General features: G+C 39.7%; 1 protein-coding gene across 1 annotated transcript in view; it reads left to right on the top strand.

The window, feature by feature from the left end:
- Nucleotides 1-22736, top strand: part of FBN2 (fibrillin 2) — a 231510-nt gene that overhangs the window by 153838 nt on the left and 54936 nt on the right. The window contains exons 21-34 of the mRNA XM_065873429.1: nucleotides 2342-2479; nucleotides 3072-3122; nucleotides 3904-4029; nucleotides 6660-6887; nucleotides 7718-7843; nucleotides 12206-12334; nucleotides 13110-13235; nucleotides 15512-15637; nucleotides 16090-16212; nucleotides 16372-16497; nucleotides 16824-16949; nucleotides 18042-18164; nucleotides 20463-20585; nucleotides 22165-22290. Coding sequence (XP_065729501.1) covers nucleotides 2342-2479; nucleotides 3072-3122; nucleotides 3904-4029; nucleotides 6660-6887; nucleotides 7718-7843; nucleotides 12206-12334; nucleotides 13110-13235; nucleotides 15512-15637; nucleotides 16090-16212; nucleotides 16372-16497; nucleotides 16824-16949; nucleotides 18042-18164; nucleotides 20463-20585; nucleotides 22165-22290 — 1797 coding nt within the window. The remainder of the gene's footprint in view (nucleotides 1-2341; nucleotides 2480-3071; nucleotides 3123-3903; nucleotides 4030-6659; nucleotides 6888-7717; nucleotides 7844-12205; nucleotides 12335-13109; nucleotides 13236-15511; nucleotides 15638-16089; nucleotides 16213-16371; nucleotides 16498-16823; nucleotides 16950-18041; nucleotides 18165-20462; nucleotides 20586-22164; nucleotides 22291-22736) is intronic.

Here is a 22736-nt window from a genome sequence, read left to right as displayed (position 1 = left end):
CAGATTACAACATCTCCCTTCATGGGCCTGCCAGTTTCACTGCAATTCCCTTTCTGTGTTTCTGGTTGCTTTTTTGTTTTTTTGGGTTTTTTTGCGGTACGCGGGCCTCTCACTGTTGTGGCCTCTCCCGTTGCGGAGCACAGGCTCTGGACACGCAGGCTCAGCGGCCATGGCTCACGGGCCCAGCTGCTCCGCGGCATGTGGGATCTTCCTGGACCGGGACACGAACCCACCGTGTCCCCTGCATTGGCAGGCAGACTCTCAACCACTGCACCACCAGGGAAGCCCTGTATTTTTTTTTATTGTTGATTTTAGCAGTTTAACTTTATTTGACCTTATTATTAGATGAGTTTTAAAGTAAATACTGTAGTTTACATTTAGGTCTGTGATGCATTTTGAGTTAATTTTGGTGAAGGGTGTAATGTCTATGTTTATATTAATTTATTATGACCTTAGGTTTGCTAATGACTTGGATACAACACCAAGAGCATGAGTCATGAAAGAAGTAATTAATAAATCAGGCTTCATTAAATTAAAAACTTCTGCTCTGCAAAAGATATGGTCAAGAGAATAAGAAGCCAAGCCGCAAACTGGAAGAAAATATTTGCAAAAGACATATCCGATAAAAAGACTGTTATCTGAAATATAAAGAGCTCTTAAAACTCAACAATAAGAAAACTAACAACCTAATTAGAAAATAAGCTAAAGATCTTAACAGATACTTCACCAAAGAAGATATACAGATGGCAAATAAGCATATGAAAAAATGCCCACATAATATTTCAGTAGCGAAATGCAAGTTAAAACAATGAGACACCACTACACACCTACTAGAATGGTGAAAATCCAAAACACTGAGAACACCAAATAACTTATTCATTGTTGGTGGGAATGCAAAATGGTACAGCCACATTGGAGACAGTTTGGATGTTTCTTATAAAACTAAACATACTCTTACCATACACCCCAGCAATTGCACTCATTAGTATTTATTCAAATGACCTGAAATTTATGTCCACCCAAAAACCTGTACACGATATTGATATTCATAGCAGTATAGAGTCATTGACTGTAAAAAATGTACCACTCTGATGTGGGATATTGATAGTGGGGAAGGCTGTGTGTGTGAGGGGGCAGGGAGTATATGGGAACTCTGTACTTTATGCTCAATTTTGCTGTGAACCTAAAACTGCTCTAAAAAAGTCTATTTTAAAAAATGAAAAAAATATAAATACTGTAGGAATAGCCTTTTTCTTTATTGTTTTCCAAGATTGTGACCACACTACGCTATTAAGCTTTATTAAATTGTTTTACACATCACCTGCAGAGGGATCACCTCAGGAGCTTGTCAAATGCAGACTCCTGGGCCACACACCTGGAAACTTATGAGTCTGCATTTTAACAAGAAGCTTGGTAATGTTATGCACAGTAAACTGAGAGCCACAGTACTGCAAGGAAAACTTCACATATGATTTATTTTACTCAGTTAATACTTGCCATGTCAACTTTGGATTCCTCTTCTCTGCTTCAAAATTGGTTTTTTAATGGGCATTTAAGGAAGAACTTAAATCTGATGTAGAAACATAGTATAAAAAGTTAGGAGTAGTTGCCTCTGGATGGTTGGATTACAGGTGATTTTTATATTTTCTCTGCTATTTCTTCAAGTAGTTTATCATAAACATGTGTTACGTTTTGAACTAGAGATAAGGCTATACATATGTATTATAGAAAGATGCCTGAAAGAAAATACATCAAATATTAGCCTTGGTGTGTCTTAATGGTGGTTTTATGAGTGATGTTTATTTTTTTTATCTTTAAGATTTCTTTTATTCAAATTATTCATCAAATAATTATCTTCGGTTGGAGAGACACTGGCTTCTCTCCAACAGAACGGAAATTGTGTGTGGTTTATTTGGTGGGGAATTAAGAGAGAAGGAGATTATTTGGAGAATGTTATTTGATAAAATCTTAAATATCAAAGTATCTGCCATAAAGAATAAGTCTTATGAATATTTTTCATACAAGTAATGATCTTATAACAGTAATGCCCTGTATTTGCGAATCCCAGTACGAAATCGTGGGCAGTAGCAGCTGCTCCTAGAATACCCATAGATATAATTGTATTAATTATCATATCGTGTGAAATATATACAGTACCATATTTAATTTTCATGTATGTAATATGCTATAGTTAAATGCATGTACGTGTAAATGTCTATAAAAAAGTTTTTTAAATAAGGTTTTGTTTTTTAATACTATTAAATAATGCCTTTGGTGTATAGAACTGAGTTCTGTTTTCTTCAGAGATGAGAGCTCCCCACTATTTCCTATTCCTTTTCAGACAGCCTGAAAGGGACGTGTTGGCTCAACATCCAGGACAGCCGCTGTGAGGTGAACATTAATGGAGCCACTCTGAAATCCGAATGCTGCGCCACCCTCGGGGCTGCCTGGGGGAGCCCCTGTGAGCGGTGTGAACTAGGTAGGAGCCTGGCCAGCGGGCTTCTGGGCTTCGCATCGGAAAGCTTCTTCGTCAATAGGCATCTCTTTCTCTGTATATTTCCACCATGAGGCAGACCATAAGATCATTACCCTCCCCAACATGTTGTCTTTTCTCGTAAAATGTATTCACTTCTTGAAATATGTATTTGGTTTATCCTTTTACTATAAGCAGACCTTCTGAATAGTTTGGATAAGGAAGGGAATCAACTAGAATTTAGCTACTGGGTGACTATCTGTATCCTCCAATATTCTTATTTGCATGTGTCCCAGTAGAGCATGATGTCTCTTTTCTCTAAATCTTTTGTTTACTTGTGATTTGGTTGACAGTGTGAAAGCAAAAGGAAATTGTAGGAAAAATTATGAGAATCTCAATATGGGTCAACACCAATGGAGTTACCACAGCATGTCATGTGCTCCACTGAATTGAACAGAGGGCAGCTGGAGTCCTTTGCCTCTAAAGCCCAGATTGTGGTTTTTATTTAGTTCAATTTAGATTCCATTATACTGTTTCTTGAGCTTAAGACAGTTGTGTTTTTTGTAATGAAGTAAAAATGTGTCCTTTGTTCTCACAGATACAGCTTGCCCAAGAGGGTTTGCCAGGATTAAAGGTGTTACTTGTGAAGGTGGGTGCGTTCTTGAATGACATTGTTAAGTCTTTAGAGCAGTATTTAAAATTAACATTCACTGGGGCTTCCCTGGTGGTGCAGAGGTTGAGGATCTTCCTGCTAATGCAGGGGACACAGGTTCGAGCCCTGGTCTGGGAAGATCGCACATGCCGCGGAGCAACTAGGCCCGTGAGCCACAACTACTGAGCCTGCACGTCTGGAGCCTGTGCTCCGCAACAAGAGAGGCCGCGATAGTGAGAGGCCCGCAATGAAGAGAGGCCGCACAGCAATGAAGACCCAACACGGCCAAAAAAATAAATAAATAAACAAATGTGGGGTTTAAAAAGAAAAAGAATTTAAAATTAATTAAAAAAAATTAACATTCACTCACACTTTGGAGATATTTATCACTTTCAAAAACCTTGGAATTTCAATAAAAATACTAGATGTAGTCAACAAATGTTTTAGAATAATATTCTTAGGAAACAGCTTAGAATTTCCCATTTCTCCTCTTTATGCTGTTGGGTGAATTTTTGTGAGGACATCACTAGCCTTTAAGGCACAGAACAGCTGGCAAAGGTGTATGTCTGGGATGTGTTTTATGGACGGGCAAGACTGTGGTAGTTTTCACAGCTGGTACCCAGGAAACCCGGTGGCTTCGTTGTGGAATATTTCTGCTTAACTCAAGTAATAATCTGCGTTGTATTGCAGAATGAATATGCTATACAGGAAGTAAGACTACACCTGCTTTTTCTACTTGTAACGTCTTTTTCTCTCTGCTTGCTTCATTTCCCTGCAGACATTAATGAGTGTGAGGTGTTTCCTGGCGTTTGCCCAAATGGACGCTGTGTTAACAGCAAAGGATCTTTTCATTGTGAGTGCCCTGAAGGCCTTACGTTGGATGGAACTGGCCGTGTGTGTTTGGGTAAGTCCATGCTGTCTTGTGTTTTATGCGTGAAACCAAGCATGAATTTTCTTATTTTTTTGGAGAGTGGCCTGACCAAAACTATTTGGTCTATAGCTGGAAAACTTGCTTTAAGTGAGATATTTGGGGGAAACTCACCAGAGGATATTTTTCAAGTGAATGAATTTAAATGAAATGGTTTCTGTATAATACAGAAAGTTAGTATACTCTCAAATTTATCTCAAAAATTCATCTTCCCCTACTGAAACTCTGTACCTATTAAACACTAACACCCCATTTATCCCTCTCCTGGCCCCTGGCATCCATGCTTCTACTTTCTGTCTCTATGAATTTGACTACTCTAAGTGCCTCATAGGAAAGGAATCATATGATATTTGTCCTCCTGTGACTGGCTTGTTTCACTTAGTGTGGTGTCTTAAAGGTTCATCCATGTTGTAGCATGTATCAGTATTTCTCTCCTTTCTCAGGCTGAGTGGTGTTCCATTGTATGTATGTACCACATTTTATTTGTCTACTCATCTGTCGATGGATGCTTGGGTTTCAGCTGTTGTGAATAATGCTTCTATGAGCGTGGGCCGTACAAATATATTTTCAAGTCCCTACTTTCACACACACACAAAAATTATAAGTTCTTTGATCAGATATTTTAGGCTGTTTAGTCTTTCACACTGAGTCAATGGAAGAAGAGAACTATGTATATTTTGAACATTGAAAAAAATGGGAGACTCACGTTTGAAGTTTAACATTTACCAGCCCATTGCAGCTATGCTCCTTGACAAGACAGTGGGGAAAGTCATGGCAAAGTTTGGATGTGGCTTCTGTGTGAAAATATTGACTGATCCTACCCTTTCCTTTACCATCTTCAGAATTTAAATTTTCTTAATGCTTTATTTTCTAAAGATTTTAAATAAGGAAGCTTTTTCTGTCAGCATTGTATTATAGAAATGCCTAGCTGACTTTATTTTTTATCAGTGTTATTCTTGACTAAACTTAAGTTTCATGATTGAAAGAGAAACTTCTATTGATTCTGTGTTGTCTCTGAACAATTTTTTATTTACTTAAGGGATTTTTTTCCCAATATCTTATGAAACAGTAAGTTTTTAGTTTGTAAAATAACTTTACATAGGCTTGTATTTGAAATTTAAGCTTGTAGACAAAGTGTGAGCAATGGTAGTATTATATTCCAAGATCTTCAAGGTATTTAAATAGGTATTCTAAAATTATATATTAACTAAGTATTAAAAAAATTATATATTAAAAATTATTCCAAAACTCTATAATAAATATTTTTAAATTATTCTATTCAAAGATCTTTAAAGTATTTTAAAAACAGGGATTTTTTAAAATTAGTAGTAGGAAAAAAGTTTGCAACAGCATACAGTTTAGTTATTATAATTAACACAAATTTTATTTTAAACTAAGTTTTGACAGCATATTTAAATTTGGATACAAAGTATGACTGTAAAATCATTTGGAAAAAAAATCATATGGAATTGTTTAGAAATTATAATATCCAAAGTCCAATTGTAAAGAAAACTTCTTTCTGGAGTTTTATTCTTAAATTATCTCCAAAGTTTAGAAAAATGTAAAGTATCTTTTGAAGATGACAAAGTAATAGTATCAGTATGGTCCAATAACTAATGAAATCAAATTGCCTTCAGTAACTAAATGATGCTATATATGAATTTATATCATTGATTTTAAGTTATCACTCAGCAAAATAAATTCTCAGTAATATCACTCAAAATCATTCCTTTGTAATATTCTAAGAGGATATATCGGATTCTTCATCCTTGTACTTTGTTAAATGCTTTTTTTTTTAACATCTTTATCGTTAAATGCTTTTTGTCACTACTTAAATTTTGCTACAATAACTTACCATGGCTGTGAATGTGAGAAGGTTTCAAGAGATTGGCATATGAAAATGGAAAATATTCTGAGAACAAAAGAGATAAACTGCTCTGATAGAAGTTGATCTAAATCAGGAGTTCCAAACTCAGATGCTTGCAGGGGCCAAGAAGTTAACATAAATGAGTGAGGTGGTAATAAGGAGTAGTGGAGACTGCAACAAACTGTAAAGCACATGTACTATCCAAAGGTTTCCAAAATTAATATTAAAATCAAAACATTCATAGGCCATATGTTGACAATGTTTTGATTCCTGATGTAAATATTGATATGAAACTCAGTAGTAAAGGCACAGGATTACTCTACCAGGCTCTTATAACTTTTTACATATGTAATTCAAATGCTTTTTTCCCCCCACTAATCACAGAATTGCTCATATTTCAGTGGCCCTAAAATATGCTAAAGTTATTTATTCTTTCTGATGTCAGTGATACAAAAAAAAGGATCATAGCTGATGATAAGAAGGAATCTTATCCCAAGGGAACCTTTTCTTCCTGAAGGTGTCAGGTGAGATTAGGTAACACTGAAGGAGAACCCACCTGTTCTCTCTTTAAATGACTGTCATTATGGTATCCATTTCAGGAGGTCAGGGACTCTGTCTCCTGCTCATTAGTGTGTCTCCAGGGCCTGGCCTCATCCCAGGGCCTAAGCAGGTGTTTGGTATGTGAATGTTCAGTGCATCTTACAGCTTAATCTCAAACTGTGGTTCCCTCACCCTGTAGATATCCGCATGGAGCAGTGTTACTTGAAGTGGGATGAGGATGAATGCGTCCATCCTGTTCCTGGGAAGTTCCGCATGGATGCCTGCTGCTGTGCAGTCGGAGCGGCTTGGGGCACTGAGTGTGAGGAGTGCCCCAAACCTGGCACCACGGAGTACGAGACCCTGTGCCCCCGGGGGCCTGGCTTTGCTAACAGAGGGGACGTTCTTACTGGGAGGCCATTTTACAAAGGTAACTGTCAGCAGCGCATTTGGTCCCTCTGCACTAAAGCTCACCTTCCGCATTCTCTGAAGATTGATTTTGCCTTAAACATTTGATTTCCCACTTTATTTTCTTTGTTAAACAAAACATGCAACCAGCCTTATGGCCCAGGAGTATAAATCACCTGTACAAGTTGGTGTTGAAGTGAAGATACTAAAAAAGGCAGCTAATCTCACTTTTCTTACAGCCTTCTACTGTACTGCTGCTTTCCTCAGCACAGCCTGATGAGATGCAGCCCTGATGTTGCAAAAAGTTCTCTATCTCCCCTAAACTTTACAAAACAAATGGTCAGAAATAAAAGGATCAGAACTGTTCAGTAAAAATACAGGATCTTTTTCACAGTTGGCACTTCCTGTGTGGCATCAATGTAATCATTGAAAAATTTGATATCCCACATTTTTACTTGAGTACATTCTTTTCCATCACGTTAGATTTTTAACTGAAAATGATGGACCTACCCTTTTATTTTTTAACATCTTTATTGGAGTATAATTGCTTGACAATGGTGTGTTAGTTTCTGCTGTATAACAAAGTGAATCAGCTATACGTATACATATATCCCCATATCCCCTCCCTCTTGAGCCTCCCTCCCACCCTCCCTATCCCACCCCTCTAGGTGGTCACAGAGCACCGAGCTGGTCTCCCTGTGCTATGCAGCTGCTTCCCACTAGCTATCTGTTTTACATTTGGTAGTGTATATATGTCCATGCCATGCTCTCACTTCATCCCAGCTTAAGGGTAAGCTGGACCTACTCTTTTATATCAACCGGCTCTACATTCCAGCTCTGTTCTGCCTGTAGATATCAATGAATGCAAAGCATTCCCTGGGATGTGCACGTATGGAAAGTGCAGGAATACAATTGGAAGTTTCAAGTGCCGTTGCAATAGTGGCTTTGCTCTAGACTTGGAGGAAAGAAACTGCACAGGTGAGACTATTCTTCTGTTGTACTGGGTAAACCTTGGCTCTCTTTCTTTTGCTATTGGGAAGTATTGCCTTTAAAAGCCCATCTTCTCACTAGGAACATGTACATTGTTCTTTTTATTTCCTTTTCCCGATGCCTGAACCACTTCTCCAGCAAACTTGTGAGAGAGCTGCAAAAGAGCATGAAAATAATATCTGTGCTACCTACAAGAACAATATAACAATAGGATTTTCAGAATATATGAGTACTAAAGAATATAGCCATTAAATCAACACTTGTATAAACTTGACATTCTGTTACAAATTTTAAGGTTTGTAATAGAGAAGTTGTAACTTATTTTCCTCCTCTGTGGGCAGTTTTCTTAATATTATGCTTCAGTCACAATCCATATCCATACCCTTATCCTTTTCTCTAAGAAAATACACAAAATTCCAAGTTTTTCTGTTAGGTAATATAACAAATTATTCCAAACACTTGAAGTATGTCTCCAAGGTCTTGTTTTCAGAACTCTCGTTTTACATATTCTCTTTGGAATTTTCCCTTTTCTCCTGCCCCCACTACGCGTTCCTGATCTCCATTGAAGTGTCTCTCTTGACTTCTTCCTAGCTTCGTACTCCATAGGATCCTAGTGATTCACTCCTGGCCCTACCCAGCCTAGACTCTCCCCTAAGCATTTCACAACTATCCATCTGGTCTTGTGGAGTTCTGCCATCTCGTCTTTCTGCCGTGCCTTCCATGCCGATCCCCAACTCCTAACCCCCTCACCACTGTTTTCTCCACTCGGGGCTGCTGCACTTGGTGGGGAGAGCCTGAGAAAAGGTGACCGAGGTCCCTGCATTCGCCCTCAACCAGGCCTTTGCTGCTGCTGAGCGATACTTGTATTCACCTCTTTACGTCCCTTAATAAATTTCTCTTAGCGGCACTTCTAAACCTCTTCTGGCTTACACACCCTCTCGTATCGCTATTCATTCCTTTTCTTCTTTATTGAAGTCAAACCTGATTGCCAGGACCCTTCTCACACACCCTCTTCTCTGGTATAATATGTCCTTTTCCAGCCCTACTCTCTCCTCCATTTCCAGAGAAGGAAATGTGATGTTCTTCTGCAATTTTCCAGCGAAACTCTCTGCTTTCACTCTCCTTCCCTCTTTCTTCTCCAGGCCCTTCTTAGCAGAGTTCACTCCTCTCTCTCTGGCATCTCCCCCTCTTTACTGGTTTCTTTCCCTAGACCTGTAAACAAGTGCAGAGCATCTCCTCAGCCCTCCTTTTCCCTCAAGCTACCATGCTCTTTTCCTACTTTCACCTCTCATTCCTCTCTTTTAAGTAACCATTTGCTTTGTAGCCCCTGAATGCTGACCTCCCTCCTTCAGGCACATATATATATACTCTTGCAAAACACCTTTGCCAAGTTCAAAAAAATCTTTCTCTCAGTGCATATTTTCCTTGACCTCTGGCCAACCCCCTCCTTGATTTTCTTCTCTCTTAGCTTCCATGGTATTTCCCATCTGAGTTGTCCTATCATGACTATGATGTTCCATCTCTAATCTTCCCAGATTCTTCTTGTCTTTGGCATTTTCCATCCCTTGGGCATTTTCCAAAGTCCTCTGCTTTCTGAACATTCTGCCTCTCAGAATTGCATCTACCATCACGCCTTTTTGGATGGCCTCTGTTGAGCTGACTCCTAGGTGCCATCTCTAGCTCTCTAGTCCTCCTGAGTTCCACTCCTGCATTTCTAACTTCCATCTGGACAGTTTCTCTTTGTTTTCGTCTCCCTTTGTCCCATCCCCCTTCCTCTGCCTAGGGACTTCCTTGGATACATTAATAGTATCATTTCACTCAGGATTGAAGCCTCAGACTTAATTTTGACACCTCTCTTCCATCAAAATGGTTATTTCAAGTACTTGTACTATTTCTTCTACATTATTGCTGCTGTAGGTTCAGCTCCTCAGGAAACAGATTGAGCAGAGATTAGCAGGCACGAAGGTTATTAAGGATTGGTCTTGGGAGCGGGGCGAAAGGAAGCAGAAGTGGGCTGTGATGCAGTCCCAACGTGGTCCTCAGCCCACCTGCCCCGGGAGCTCTGCATCTGGGAAGCACATCACAGTTGTCTTGAGTTAGGGCAGAGGGGCTAGGTGTTTATGTACCTGCATGATGAATCTTTGCATACATCTGCCCCAAGAAGGGATGTGACTGTGAGGAAGGTCCGCTTAGCTGAGGTGCTTCCTGAAGACAGTTCTCACCTCAGGACTTTCTGCCAGCCGCAGTCCCAACAGCTGAGGGCAAGGACGCGTGAGTCCTTCCTTCTTGAAGGGGAACCTGGGCAACACATCGCAGTCTCTACTACACTGCAGATTCCTCCAGCATCTCCCACCCCAGTAAGTTTCCAGTTAGATCCTTCAGTTTCACAACCACCAGGTTTTTCATCCTAAAGCAGGGCTTGGATTGCATAACTTCCCGCAAAACAACTTCTATTGACTTAGATGATCCTAGACGTAGATAAAGAAGCTTTTCCAGTTCTGACTGCCCTGTTTTTGGTGTGAAATTAGCCAAGTCACTTAATGGCTCTGAAACTCAACTCGTTTATACTGTATAAGAGAAGTTTGTTGACAGCACTGCGGTGTTGTGGGATGCAATGTGAAAGGACAGTGGGACACGGTTGGCTGCCCTTCTTCACAGCATGTAAGGCCCATCTTCTGCTCCCCACGCTGGCGCCCTCAGTAACCGTACCCATCTTACATGTACTTGCACCCATTATCAGCCTCTCTATAACTTGATGTTCTCTGAAATGCATTAGTTTTCTTCATCTGTGCATTTTATCTCTTGCCCTTCTATTTATTCTACATCTTTAAAGTTAGAATTTCTATGCCATCTTCCAGGATCAGTTCAAAAGCCACTTCCTCCAAAATGCTAATTCTTAACAGCAAATAGCTTTCATATATACTGCCCTCTTTATGAGACAAGAAATGTTCTCAGCACTTCAGAAACATTGGTTCGCTTACTCCTATGAGGCAGGTGCTACTACATGCCCCATTTTACAGATAAAGAAACTAAGGCACAGAGAAATTAAGTGACTTTCCCAAGCCCCTACACCCAGAAGATGACAGAAGTGGGATTTGTGCCCAGTCATCTGGTTCCAGAGTTCATAATCTACACTATGCAGCTCCCACCACATCACATCAGCCAAAATCTGTCCCTCCTCTGCCATTGAACTTATTCTGTGTTCTTCATATGGCTCTCATCACCAGTTCCTAGATACTGATAGATAAAAATTAAGAGAATTAGTGTGCATATTATTACCTGCTTAATTGAATCAATCAATTTTGTTGAGACTTTTGTTTAAAAGAAAGTACCTGCATTTTTTCAGTATGTCCTGCATTTGGGAAAAAATCACTAGAAAGAAAACAAAAGCTGGGAGAAAGCAGGGGCTGAGACTACCCCCCCTACCCCCCGCAAGAGAACGTGTGCAAATTAGCCATTTATAAATCCTGTGATAGAAAAACTTAAAAATTTAAATTCACGAGAATAAACAGATGCTGGCAAAAACATTTTTCCCACTCTGACAAAAATATTTAAGCAAGTCATGTTTTCTTAATCTTATTTTACAGACATACTGCTCTATGGAAAATCTTGATTTCAGGAATGGGAGATTTCTCAGAGAATCCTATTTTTGAGAGTCTAAGTGCTGCTATTAAAGATTCTTATTTACTGTAGTATGTAAAAATTGACAAACGCAAATGCCCATCATTATCGTTTGTTTTTAATTTTAAAATTAAATCAGTAGGCTCTTCCGTCTGAATATGACGCAGAAACACAGTTGGGGCATATTCCACGGCCCTGCCATATAGGCGCGTTCTCCGGCTCAGGGTTCAGTGGTCGCGTCTGCCTCTGAGGCTGTCTCTGTAGCCGGCTAGCCACCCCTGCTCAGAGGCAGCAGCCCTCTCACGCCCGCACCAAGGGCGGACGTGGGCTAATGCAGCAGAACCAGTGTGGGCTTTGCGTTTTGCATGGGACTCCATCCATATGGCCACTGCTTCCTCGTTTGCCACCTGCCTTGGTCGGCTCATATCCCAGTTGCTTGGTTCATCCTTCTGTTATCATTTCTAAGCCACAAAGAGAAATCCACAATTCCAGAATTCTTACGGACAAAAAGGGCCCCCCTGCCCATTGGCTGTGACAGTTTTGGCAGTTGGGGAAAGGAATATGCCTGCAGCCCTGTCCCCCTCGAGGTGACCTCCTGAAAATGCATCCTTCTACGCCTCGCCCCTGCTTCCTCCAGCACTTTTGCTCGGAAGGCCAAACCTCTCTGTTTGCTAACACCTTCTCATCTCACTGTGGTTTTCTGAATTTCTTTTAAACCCTGTGAACTAGACATTGACGAGTGCAGGATTTCTCCTGACCTCTGTGGGAGTGGGATCTGTGTCAACACGCCGGGCAGCTTTGAGTGTGAGTGCTTCGAAGGCTACGAGAGCGGGTTCATGATGATGAAGAACTGCATGGGTAAGCTGCTCGGATCTGCAAACCGGTGTAGCACAGACTCCTTAGTGCGACCTTGGCCTGTCTCAGAGCTGTGAACAGCGTGCTTGGCAAGGAGCTGTGGTGAGAGAGAGAACAGATCTAAGTGTCAGACAGGAAATCCGCTCCTCGATAGCTCTTGGGGAGCCCCAGCCCCTCGGTGCCTTAATGGCAGTGAGATATTGAGACTGGGTTCTGCTTATTTATAGAATCTGAAGTCACCACAGACTAACTGCTGAGGAGGGAGTCACTGAAAATGTATGGTAGTGGGTGGTGACCCCCAAATTTATATTGTCATGCGAATCCCATGTCCTTTTCCTTACTTGGGTGTTATTACACACACTCTTGGCATTGCCCACCTTTTAGCCCATCGTTTGATTTTTAGCAACTTATAGGACTCAGCTCATGGGATACAGAAAGTGATCAGTCTAAGAGTTTTCTTTCACTATAATTAGAGATAGAGACATATGGTGTCTGGAGTTTAGAGTGATATAAAGCGAATATTGTTTATTTTTACCTCTCATGAGCCTGCTCATTTCATACAAGTAAAAGCCTTGATAGCTCACTATCTTTTCAGAGTAGAACTTTAACCTTTTATCTACTGATCATAAAGTGAGGAGAGCGTTATCCCATCTCTTATTAACCCATGTCTCACGTTTGAGTCACAATGACCTCAGATAATGAATCTTTCTCCCATGCTGTGTGCATGAACGTTTTTTCCTCAGAGTTCTTTAATGGCTCTCACGTTTTTACCTTTCAGACATTGACGAATGTGAACGTAACCCTCTCCTTTGTAGGGGTGGCACCTGTGTGAACACTGAGGGCAGCTTTCAGTGTGACTGCCCACTGGGACATGAGCTGTCACCGTCACGTGAGGACTGTGTGGGTGAGTTTGTCTCCTCAGCACATAAAACCCTCCCAGTTCAACTGGTAAATATCATAAAGATCAGAGGTCATTCTCATGAACTGGTTGTTTTGGGCCTGTGAAATCTAACAGATTAAAATTTGGGAATTCAGAGTCTGTACATTTGGATTCAGGCTGTGTCTTTAGAAGATGCTTACCCCAGTTCCCCTCGTTTTCGTTACAAGCGCACTGGAAAGAACCCTGTGGGAGGGAACCTGTGTCAGGCCTTGTAGTTCCCTCCTCCGGGTCGGCTGGGATGGGACAGCTGCTCCCCTTGGAAGGGCTGCTCCCTGATAGTTTGCCTGTGTGCACACCTGTGCACAAGAATGCACTCGGTGCCCCGTGTCAGTCGTCACAGGGTCTGCTCACCTGTGTGTGAGCTCACGCTCCAACCCCCTCCTCACAGAAGCACTGAGGCCTCTTTACCGGCCCTGAGCTCGGGGATGGGGGGCGGAGGATGTAGGTGCGACCACGGCTGGTCTTGAAGAAGCGTTCCATAGGCTTTAAAGCTTTGATTTAGCCAGGAAATGTTTTCCTCACAGTAAGTCTTTCTTGAAAGTGTAAGCAAATAAAACAGTTTAAAATAGACAGATCCCACACCCCCAAATAAAAACATAGCTTGAGCACACCTCCCGACTACTCATGTATTTATTTATAACCCCATATTTATATCGCTATGCTAATGATTAGGTGAATCTTAAATCACAGACCATTTTATTTATTTTTTAAGTTTTTTTATTCAATGAAAGATTCTTTAAATTCTTTCGTGCTTTACAATTCTCAGAAGTTTTGCATTCATGTTTTTGTGTAATCCCATAATAACCCTTTTTTTTTTTAAACCCCTACCCCTATCTTGCCCCTCCACCGTTTCCTCTCCCCACTGGTAACCACTAGTTTGTTCTTTGTATCTGTGAGTCTGCTTCTTTTTTCGAACAGACATTTTTAAAAGGTGAAGGTTTTAAATATTTTTAATTCCACTTTAATAGTTCAAAAAGCTTTTTCACACAGATAATTACAGAATATTTATTCATGGTTGTGATACCAGTGATCCAGAGATCTGTTTCTAAGTTCAGTTTATTTTGCTAATTAATTTTCATGGTTTTTTTTTTTTTTTTTGTGGTATGCGGCCCTCTCACTGCTGTGGCCTCTCCCGTTGCGGAGCACAGGCTCCGGACGTGCAGGCTCAGCGGCCATGGCTCACGGGCCCAGCCGCTCCGTGGCATGTGGGATCTTCCTGGACCGGGGCACGAACCCGTGTCCTCTGCATCGACAGGAGGACTCTCAACCACTTCGCCACCAGGGAAGCCCTTCATGGGTTTTATAGCTGAAAAAAAAGTTCCCCTCAATGATATAATGTACATTATAAAATATGTATTTTTGCATGTTCAATAAAATAAATATTTCATGATTATAAACATAAATCTGCCACATTGTCTTCTTAGTAATTTTGAGAATTTGGGGTGAATTTCTTGTTATATCTGATTTTTACCTTAGATTGTGTTTGACGAGTAACTTGTGTGAGGAAGTGTCACTCTACCATTTTCTTGCTCTTCTCTTTTTGCATTATTAGTACTAGTTTCTTCCACAGATCTTTGCAGGCATTTTCTTTAAGGCATCTGCCCGTCTTACAAGGGTTAGTTTACTTAAAAACAGGCAATATAATCTGTAATCCACCTATCCAGGCCCTGTAAACACAATGCCATGAAAAGTTAAAAACTGAGGGCCCTACTTTCAGCCCCTCTGTTTTTGGAACCAGCTGTCTTCCCTCAGGAACCTTCATGTTATTTAGACAACACGTAACCATCCAATTAAGACCAGCCAAGGGTGCCAGTGTAAATTCATAGATTAAGTATTAACAAGCTTTATTTCTGGCATGTGCTAGGTGGATGTGGTCTAATGTGGTACTCACTAGCCACACGTGGCTATTTTAATTTTATCAAAATTAAATAACGTTAAAAATTCAGTTCCTTAGTCACAGTATCCATGTTTCAAGCACTCAGTAACAGCTACATATTGGACAGCACAGATATGTAACAGTTCCATCAATGTAAAAAGTTCCACCGGAGAGCACTGTTGCAGATAGAACTAAGAGAAATATAGATTCTGGCGTTTTCTTTGAATTGCTGCAAGAGACCGTCTTACTTCCCCCTGAAGTAAATAAAGCCCTTTGGAGACCATTGCTCTGATGCTGCATGTTCTTGATAGTTTAAGTGGTGTTGTGATTTCATAAAACACTAACTCTGTGTATCTTTTTATAGATATTAATGAATGCTCCCTGAGTGACAATCTCTGTAGAAATGGAAAATGTGTAAACATGATTGGAACTTATCAGTGCTCCTGCAATGCTGGGTACCAGGCCACGCCAGACCGGCAGGGCTGTACAGGTAAGGGTAGGCCAGGCAGGTCTGGAAGTTGTATTTCTCAAGTCAGTCGAGGAATGCTTCTGGCACGGAATATATAATGACACCGATGGGAGTCCTTTGTCCTAAAAACAAATCTAAGAATGGGGGCAGATGCCATGGTTTGGTGTTTGCAGAGGAACCTTTGGTTTTATAATAAGAAACATCCTATATTTCTCTATATATATATATTTCATCCTATATGGTATATCTGAGTTCTTTAATCTTAGGTTACTGGAGCTGAATGTCAAATGAAATGCTGTCTAAAAGGAAGTGAGAGGAACTAAGAAAGGCTAATGTTACAATGATCAATCAACATGAAAAATCCAAAGTCACTGGAGCATTGTCTGTTTAAGAAGAAGTAGAAAAACTCTCTTTTTTTTTTTTTTTTTAAGGAAGTATCTCTGACAAGTAACGTGGTGGCAATGTTTTTACAGATATTGACGAATGTATGATAATGAACGGAGGATGTGACACCCAGTGCACTAATGCAGAAGGAAGCTATGAATGTAGCTGCAGTGAAGGTTATGCCCTGATGCCAGATGGGAGGTCGTGTGCAGGTACAGGAAGGAAAATACACAGACTTTGTACATCTGGTTAATCTTATCTTACATATCTTACATATCTTACATATTTTGTGTGGAACTGGATGGAAAAAAATGCATGAGCTTAATAAAGTCATCCTTGTTTTTCATTTGATTTTGATTTTGTATCATCAGATATTGATGAATGTGAAAATAATCCTGATATCTGTGATGGTGGGCAGTGTACCAACATTCCTGGAGAGTATCGCTGTCTGTGTTATGATGGCTTCATGGCTTCAATGGACATGAAAACATGCATTGGTGGGTACCATAAGAACAGGATAAATATTTATGTACAGTGTGCACACACACACACACACGCGCGCACCTAAGAAGAAAAGGCTTTTTTGGTTATTTTTAAAATTCAAACCATTGTATTAGAAGATATGAAAGCCAAAAAGGAAGAATTATTTGAAAAAAAAATCCTTAAAGACAATATATTTATCTGTAATACTGTGTCTTGCAAATACATTATATTTTAAACGTTATTTGTATATCTCATTGGTATGCTATTCAGTTTAAAAGATAGCTTTTGAATTACTGGAATAAACAAGTATTAACCAAGGTGTTGAAAATCAATTTCCTAGACGTGAATGAATGTGACTTAAATTCAAACATCTGCATGTTTGGGGAATGTGAGAACACCAAGGGATCCTTCATTTGCCACTGTCAACTGGGTTATTCAGTAAAGAAGGGGACCACGGGATGCACAGGTAGGTCTCAAGCTTGTATCCCCTGTGTTTCAACTTCTTATATTTCAGAGGTTAACCTTCAACATCATTTGTTCCCTGGAATTTCTTGTACTTTCACCCACACCAGGTTGTGACAGTTATGTGATGAGTAACTGGCCCAGAGCATGTGTGATGCGTTTGTCTCTTCTCTGTGGTAGATGAGCACGGTCTCAGCTACCAAGCCGCAGACCTGGCTGCGTGCTTGGTCACGGAGTGGGAGAATGGGTGTGGAATCTGGCCCCCATGGTTCTGATGTGCTCCTGGTAGCTCTTGGGGCAGCGTTCACTTTCTCCTGCCCAAACAGGAGATATACGTAAGGAAGAAGCACCAAAAGACCTGGAGGAATCCCAGGTGTTTGCTGAGTTTTACAGTTCTTTTAAACTAACAAAAATTAATCTAAAACTTATATTTAGACTCTTTTCCTTCCTTTCTTTCCCCATCTTTTTCTCTGCTCTTCCCTCCTCTCTTTCCATTTGCTTTTGCCTTCTCTTCTCCCTGCCCAAATTTCCTCTCTTCGCTTTTTTTCTTTGTTCACCCCATTCATTTTATCTCTTATGCCTGTTCTCTACTAAATAGTTTTAGTCTTTTGAAGGGCGGATGGGGGTTGAGCTCCCAGGGTCAGTACTTTGGGCCAAATGTCCATCATTGCTCAAGGCTTTAGTGTGGTATTTTGCTCAAGCCAGGTGGTGGGTGACTTAGACTGCAACCTAGGCCTTAAGCTGACACCTCCAGGAAAGAGCAAGTAATGAAAGAAGAACTCTGCATGTTCATATGTATGTGTACCACATACACAGTCACTATATACATAATACTGATAAAAGCATCTGGTCATTTTCCAGAAAACATTTCCAGTGATTATTTTTATATATTCTGGCTGGCAATTTCTTTCAGGGAAGGCCTTGTTTGATTTGGATCATGAACTTCCAAATCCTGTTGGAGTCTAAACATATTAAAAATAAAAGTGACGTTAATGTTTTCTCTGTGTTTACTTTAAAATTTTGCCTATACAGAAATCTCTTGGAAGTAGAATTAACTAGGTTGTATCTTATCTTCATATTAACTACGGTTTCTCAGATGTGGATGAGTGTGAAATTGGTGCCCACAACTGTGACATGCATGCCTCATGTCTAAACGTCCCAGGAAGCTTCAAATGTAGCTGCAGAGAAGGCTGGGTTGGAAATGGCATCAAATGTATTGGTGAGTATTTTGCAAATGTAAATAACCTTCGCTAAGACACAAAATCCCTAGAGGCTCTTCTTTGCACAGTTGTTAACCTACATACTTAAGTAGGAACATGGCTCTTAGTTTCATTTATTCTCTTGAAAATTAAAGGCTGTCTTTCGTTGCAAGATAATTCTTGCCTAAGAGTTTCCTTTAACTTTGGTATAAATGATCAAATTACAACAGTATGCCTTGGCATCTGCTTTTTAATGTGGTGTTGTTCAGTAAAAAATATTTGATGTGCAGCCAGAAATCCAAACAGCTGTAGGATGAAACATGACTAATATATTTTTCCAGTTTTTTCATAGAGTAACAGTGAGATTTAAAACACAGTGAAATAAATGAAGGGAATGAAATGATTTTTTTCAGATAACCTAGGTCTATAGTAAGTGGTCAATACCAGCTTCTTAATAGAAAATAGAATTCTTCTTCCAGAGAAATCTAAATGTCTTGGATTCCAAGGAGCCAGATTAGAAGGAGAATGTGAAGGCAGTTGCCATTCTCCAAGTTTTATAGTTCTTGACCAGAGTCTAATAAGTCCTTTATAGCTGTGAGGCAAGGAACTGGATTTTACCCTTGATGTCATTCATAGTGCTGCTTGGTACGTTCAGTGTTTTATGTGCCTCAACAATAAGACATGTTGCAACTCGTAAAAAGTATCCAGGTCTATTTAAAATACATATTAAAGCAAGCAAAACCGACCTCCCCATGATTATTCATTAAAACCTGATAAGCCTGCAGCAAGAATTAAAGGATAATTTTAAGATCTCTTATTAATAATATTAGTTAATTTGAATGTACTTTCTTACCTACTCAATTGTTTTATACTTGTCAGATGTTTATGAGCTGACTCCAGAATTTGAGTTAACATAGTTTTTAAATAACTTTGCTAGGGAAGGTTCTCTCACGGTGTCACTAAGTCCACTAGCTACCCACTTGAGTCCAGCCATTTCTCTATCATTAATCTCACAACTTTTCAGCTATATCCCCATTCCCAGTTTTCTAGTCCCATTTGTTTACTGTTTTTCCCTCCTCTAGCCTCCCTTTTTTTGTGCTTCTTGTCCATCTATCACTCTGGCCAGCTATCGAAAAATAGCCTGCCACTAATACCAAAGATTTAACCATGTCCAGGCACCTCTACTCCAAAATGGCATCCAAATCCCTCCACTCCTTTCCATCTCCATCCCCCTGCTCTCATCACAACCGTTCTCTCTCTCAATCTGCCCCCCACCCCAGCCCTTTCTCTCTGTTAGCTGCTGAAAGAACCTCCTCATATGTTGACTTACTCCCTCTCTGGTCCTCCCGCAATCCATTCTCCACATTGCAGCCAGGTAGATTTTTTTAAACCATGGATCTAATTTCTTCACAATTGTCATCTTAATCCATTGAATTTAGGATAAACTTCAGCTTCCTTCACATGGTTTATAAGACCCTATGGCATCTTCCCACTATCTCTCCAGCTTCACTTTCCTTCATCCTTGGTCTCCTACATTGTGCTTTGTCACTCTAACCTCCTTTAATTTTTGTCACATCAGAGCTCTTTTCCTTCTCAGTGTTTTCATACGTGCTGTTCCCTCTGCAAGGAAGACCCATCCCTACTTCTGTTCGCAGGTCAACTCTTGCTCATCCTTCAGATGTGAAGTTAACTGAAAATGACTTCCTCAGTGGAGCTTTCCTAATTCCTGCAATCCAAATTACACACCCTTCTTATTTCCTTATACCTTGTAACTTTTCTTCATGGTACATGTATGACAGTATTTAATTTAATTGAATTCTCTGTGTTTAACATCTGTCTTTTCCATTAGACTAGGGGTTCCATGAGGTCAAGAATCATATCTTGGTTTCCTCATCTATAAAATGAACTTGAAAATTCTATGGTAATTTTCCTGCTCTGAAATTCAGTATTATCTTGAAAATTGACCCCTTTTTTAGTGATAAGGTAGCCAATGATAAAATTCACCCTCGGTAGAAATCAGAAGGAAATCTAGGCCTGGTTTTCTTTTAAACATTATAATTCTAGTTGATTAGACAGCTCACAAAATGCTTGAACTAATTATTTTTGCCCAGGTTTGTAGCATGAACATTTTGGATTATAGGTCTGAGGTCTTAGAAAATTATATAGAACTGCAACTTGACCAGTAAACTAAAATACATTCCATTTGGCCAGTTTGGGGCCAGTTTACATTTAAATTAAGACAAATGAAAATCTTCCTGGGTGTTTAAATACTCCATTTTCATTTCTGAACTTTATTGCTATGTTCTCTTGACATGCAGATCTGGACGAATGTTCTAATGGAACCCACCAGTGCAGCATAAATGCTCAGTGTGTCAATACCCCAGGCTCCTACCGCTGTGCCTGCTCCGAAGGGTTCACTGGAGATGGATTTACCTGCTCAGGTGGGTGAGGTCCTGATTTTCATGCAACACTCTGTATGTTTTCATCATCATCAGAAGACTGTAGTTAAAGGAGGCTGAAATCACTACCTCTGTTTTTACACTTGACTTAAGGTGAATATGTATCTTTTGCTTACATTAAACACAAAAACCTGGAAATTTTTTAAAATAATGGCATTTATTACTATCATGTACTCTTAGTGACTGTCATTTCCTTTTATTCATTAATTAATATAATGGTCAAAAATACAGGCTCTGAGTCAGACCATCTGGATCCAGATCTTGCCTGTGCTGCTTACTGGCCATATAGACTTAAGTGAATGACTTAACCTGTGTGTCCTTAGTTTCTCCATTTTGAAATGGACATGGTGGTAATAATAATAATAAGTACTATTTCCCTTTTTCTTTTATATCATTGAATGAATGACATGTTGGGAAAACTATATAGCTTCTTAAAATAAAATCTATGACCTACCCAATCACTGCTATTTATTATGTTTATCAGAATCTCAGTTTATCACATGGTATTGAAAGGATTAAATGGAATAATACAAGTAAAGAGCTTAGAAACATGCATCATAAGAGCTTAATGAATGTGAGTAAATTCACTCTGCATTCCTTGAGGATAAAACATCCACTTATTATATTCACGTAAAAGACTAGATCATCTTGCTGGACATAAAGAATGATACTTTTAAGCTTGAGAGATAGGTGTTTCTCAGTTGAATTTCAGTGCACACTTTAAACCCCAAATTAAAAGATAGTTTTTTCTAATTAGTGACATCAAAAACACAGACTTACAGTTTTCTAATGCCTCTTTAAGAAAACATGTTTATTCAGTTGTAAAGCTTCCTTACTTTTAAACCTCGGGTACTGCATCTTTCTTAGCATGTCTCTGCACCGTGGTGTGAGGGCAGGGGCATGGCTTTGGTATCAGACACAGCTGGACCTAGACCCTGGCTCAGCCGCAGATTAGATCACTGTGACTCCCAGGCATCAGTCACCTCCTCTTAGCCTCGGCTTCTTCCTCTTGTAAACCTCACAGGGTTGGTGAACTAAGTGAAAACATGAACGTCAGGCAGCTAGCACACTCCTTGGCAAATGTTAGGCCCTAAATATAAGAATATTTTAATGAGATTGTAATGGCATGAAAGAAACTTTTCTCACTCCCTTAGAGTGTCCCTTACTTGCTTAAAAATACTTGAACTAGTGAAAAAGTTGTTCATTTTAATACTGTAATGTTTTCAAATGAATTAACACCATTTTAAGATTAATTCCAATGTTCTTGGTTATATCTAAATGATGTTGGTGTAACACAGATGCATCAAATTAGCATTAAAGAGAACTGAGACAGATGTGAGAGACACCTCGTTCCTCCTGTTTATCATAATGGAATTGAATGTTAGGGCATAAACAGCTCTGCTATCAAGTTGTATACCCTTATTTAGGTGTATATGGATAATTGTTGTTTGATGTTAATGAGCACTAACTCAAGCCAGTGAGACTGGTTTAGTTATAGAGCAAAGAAAAAAATGTCATGAGATTTAGAACTTAATAGAGATGTAATCTGCTCCTTCAACAGATGTTGATGAGTGTGCAGAAAACATAAATCTCTGTGAGAATGGACAGTGCCTCAACGTCCCAGGTGCATATCGCTGCGAGTGTGAGATGGGCTTCACTCCAGCCTCAGACAGCAGATCCTGCCAAGGTGGGTCACCAGGATTCCAACTCATTTCCAAGTTGGATCAACTACAACAAATGAAACCACAAAAAGGGCTGAACAGGCTCCACCTGGAAGCAGAATACACAGCACATGCTGCACACATAAAAGTCATTTGTTTAAGCATGGATTATTTTGCCGAATGAATAATGATGAAGGTGGCTTTCATCTCTTATGAAGTTTTCCTGGCCAGGAGCCAAGAGTTGGAACTTTGGCTTATTTGTTTTTTTTTTTTTTTAACTATTTCTTTTTTTATCACTAAATGAATGAAATGTGGATAAACTGGTCAGCTTTTAAAATATATTGTGTACCTCAATCACTGCTATTTAATGTGTTTATCAAAATCTAAGTAGCTCATTTTTGGCATTACCTTTATGCTTTAGTCAACTGTCTGTATGTCTGGGACTGGAAGTCCTCTTCAGGGACTCATCAAG

The sequence above is a fragment of the Phocoena phocoena genome, chromosome 3 (genome assembly GCF_963924675.1).
Source record: "Phocoena phocoena chromosome 3, mPhoPho1.1, whole genome shotgun sequence".
NCBI classification, from domain to species: domain Eukaryota; kingdom Metazoa; phylum Chordata; class Mammalia; order Artiodactyla; family Phocoenidae; genus Phocoena; species Phocoena phocoena.
Note: the sequence above shows the minus strand (reverse complement) of the source record. Positions and strands in the feature narration are given on the sequence as shown.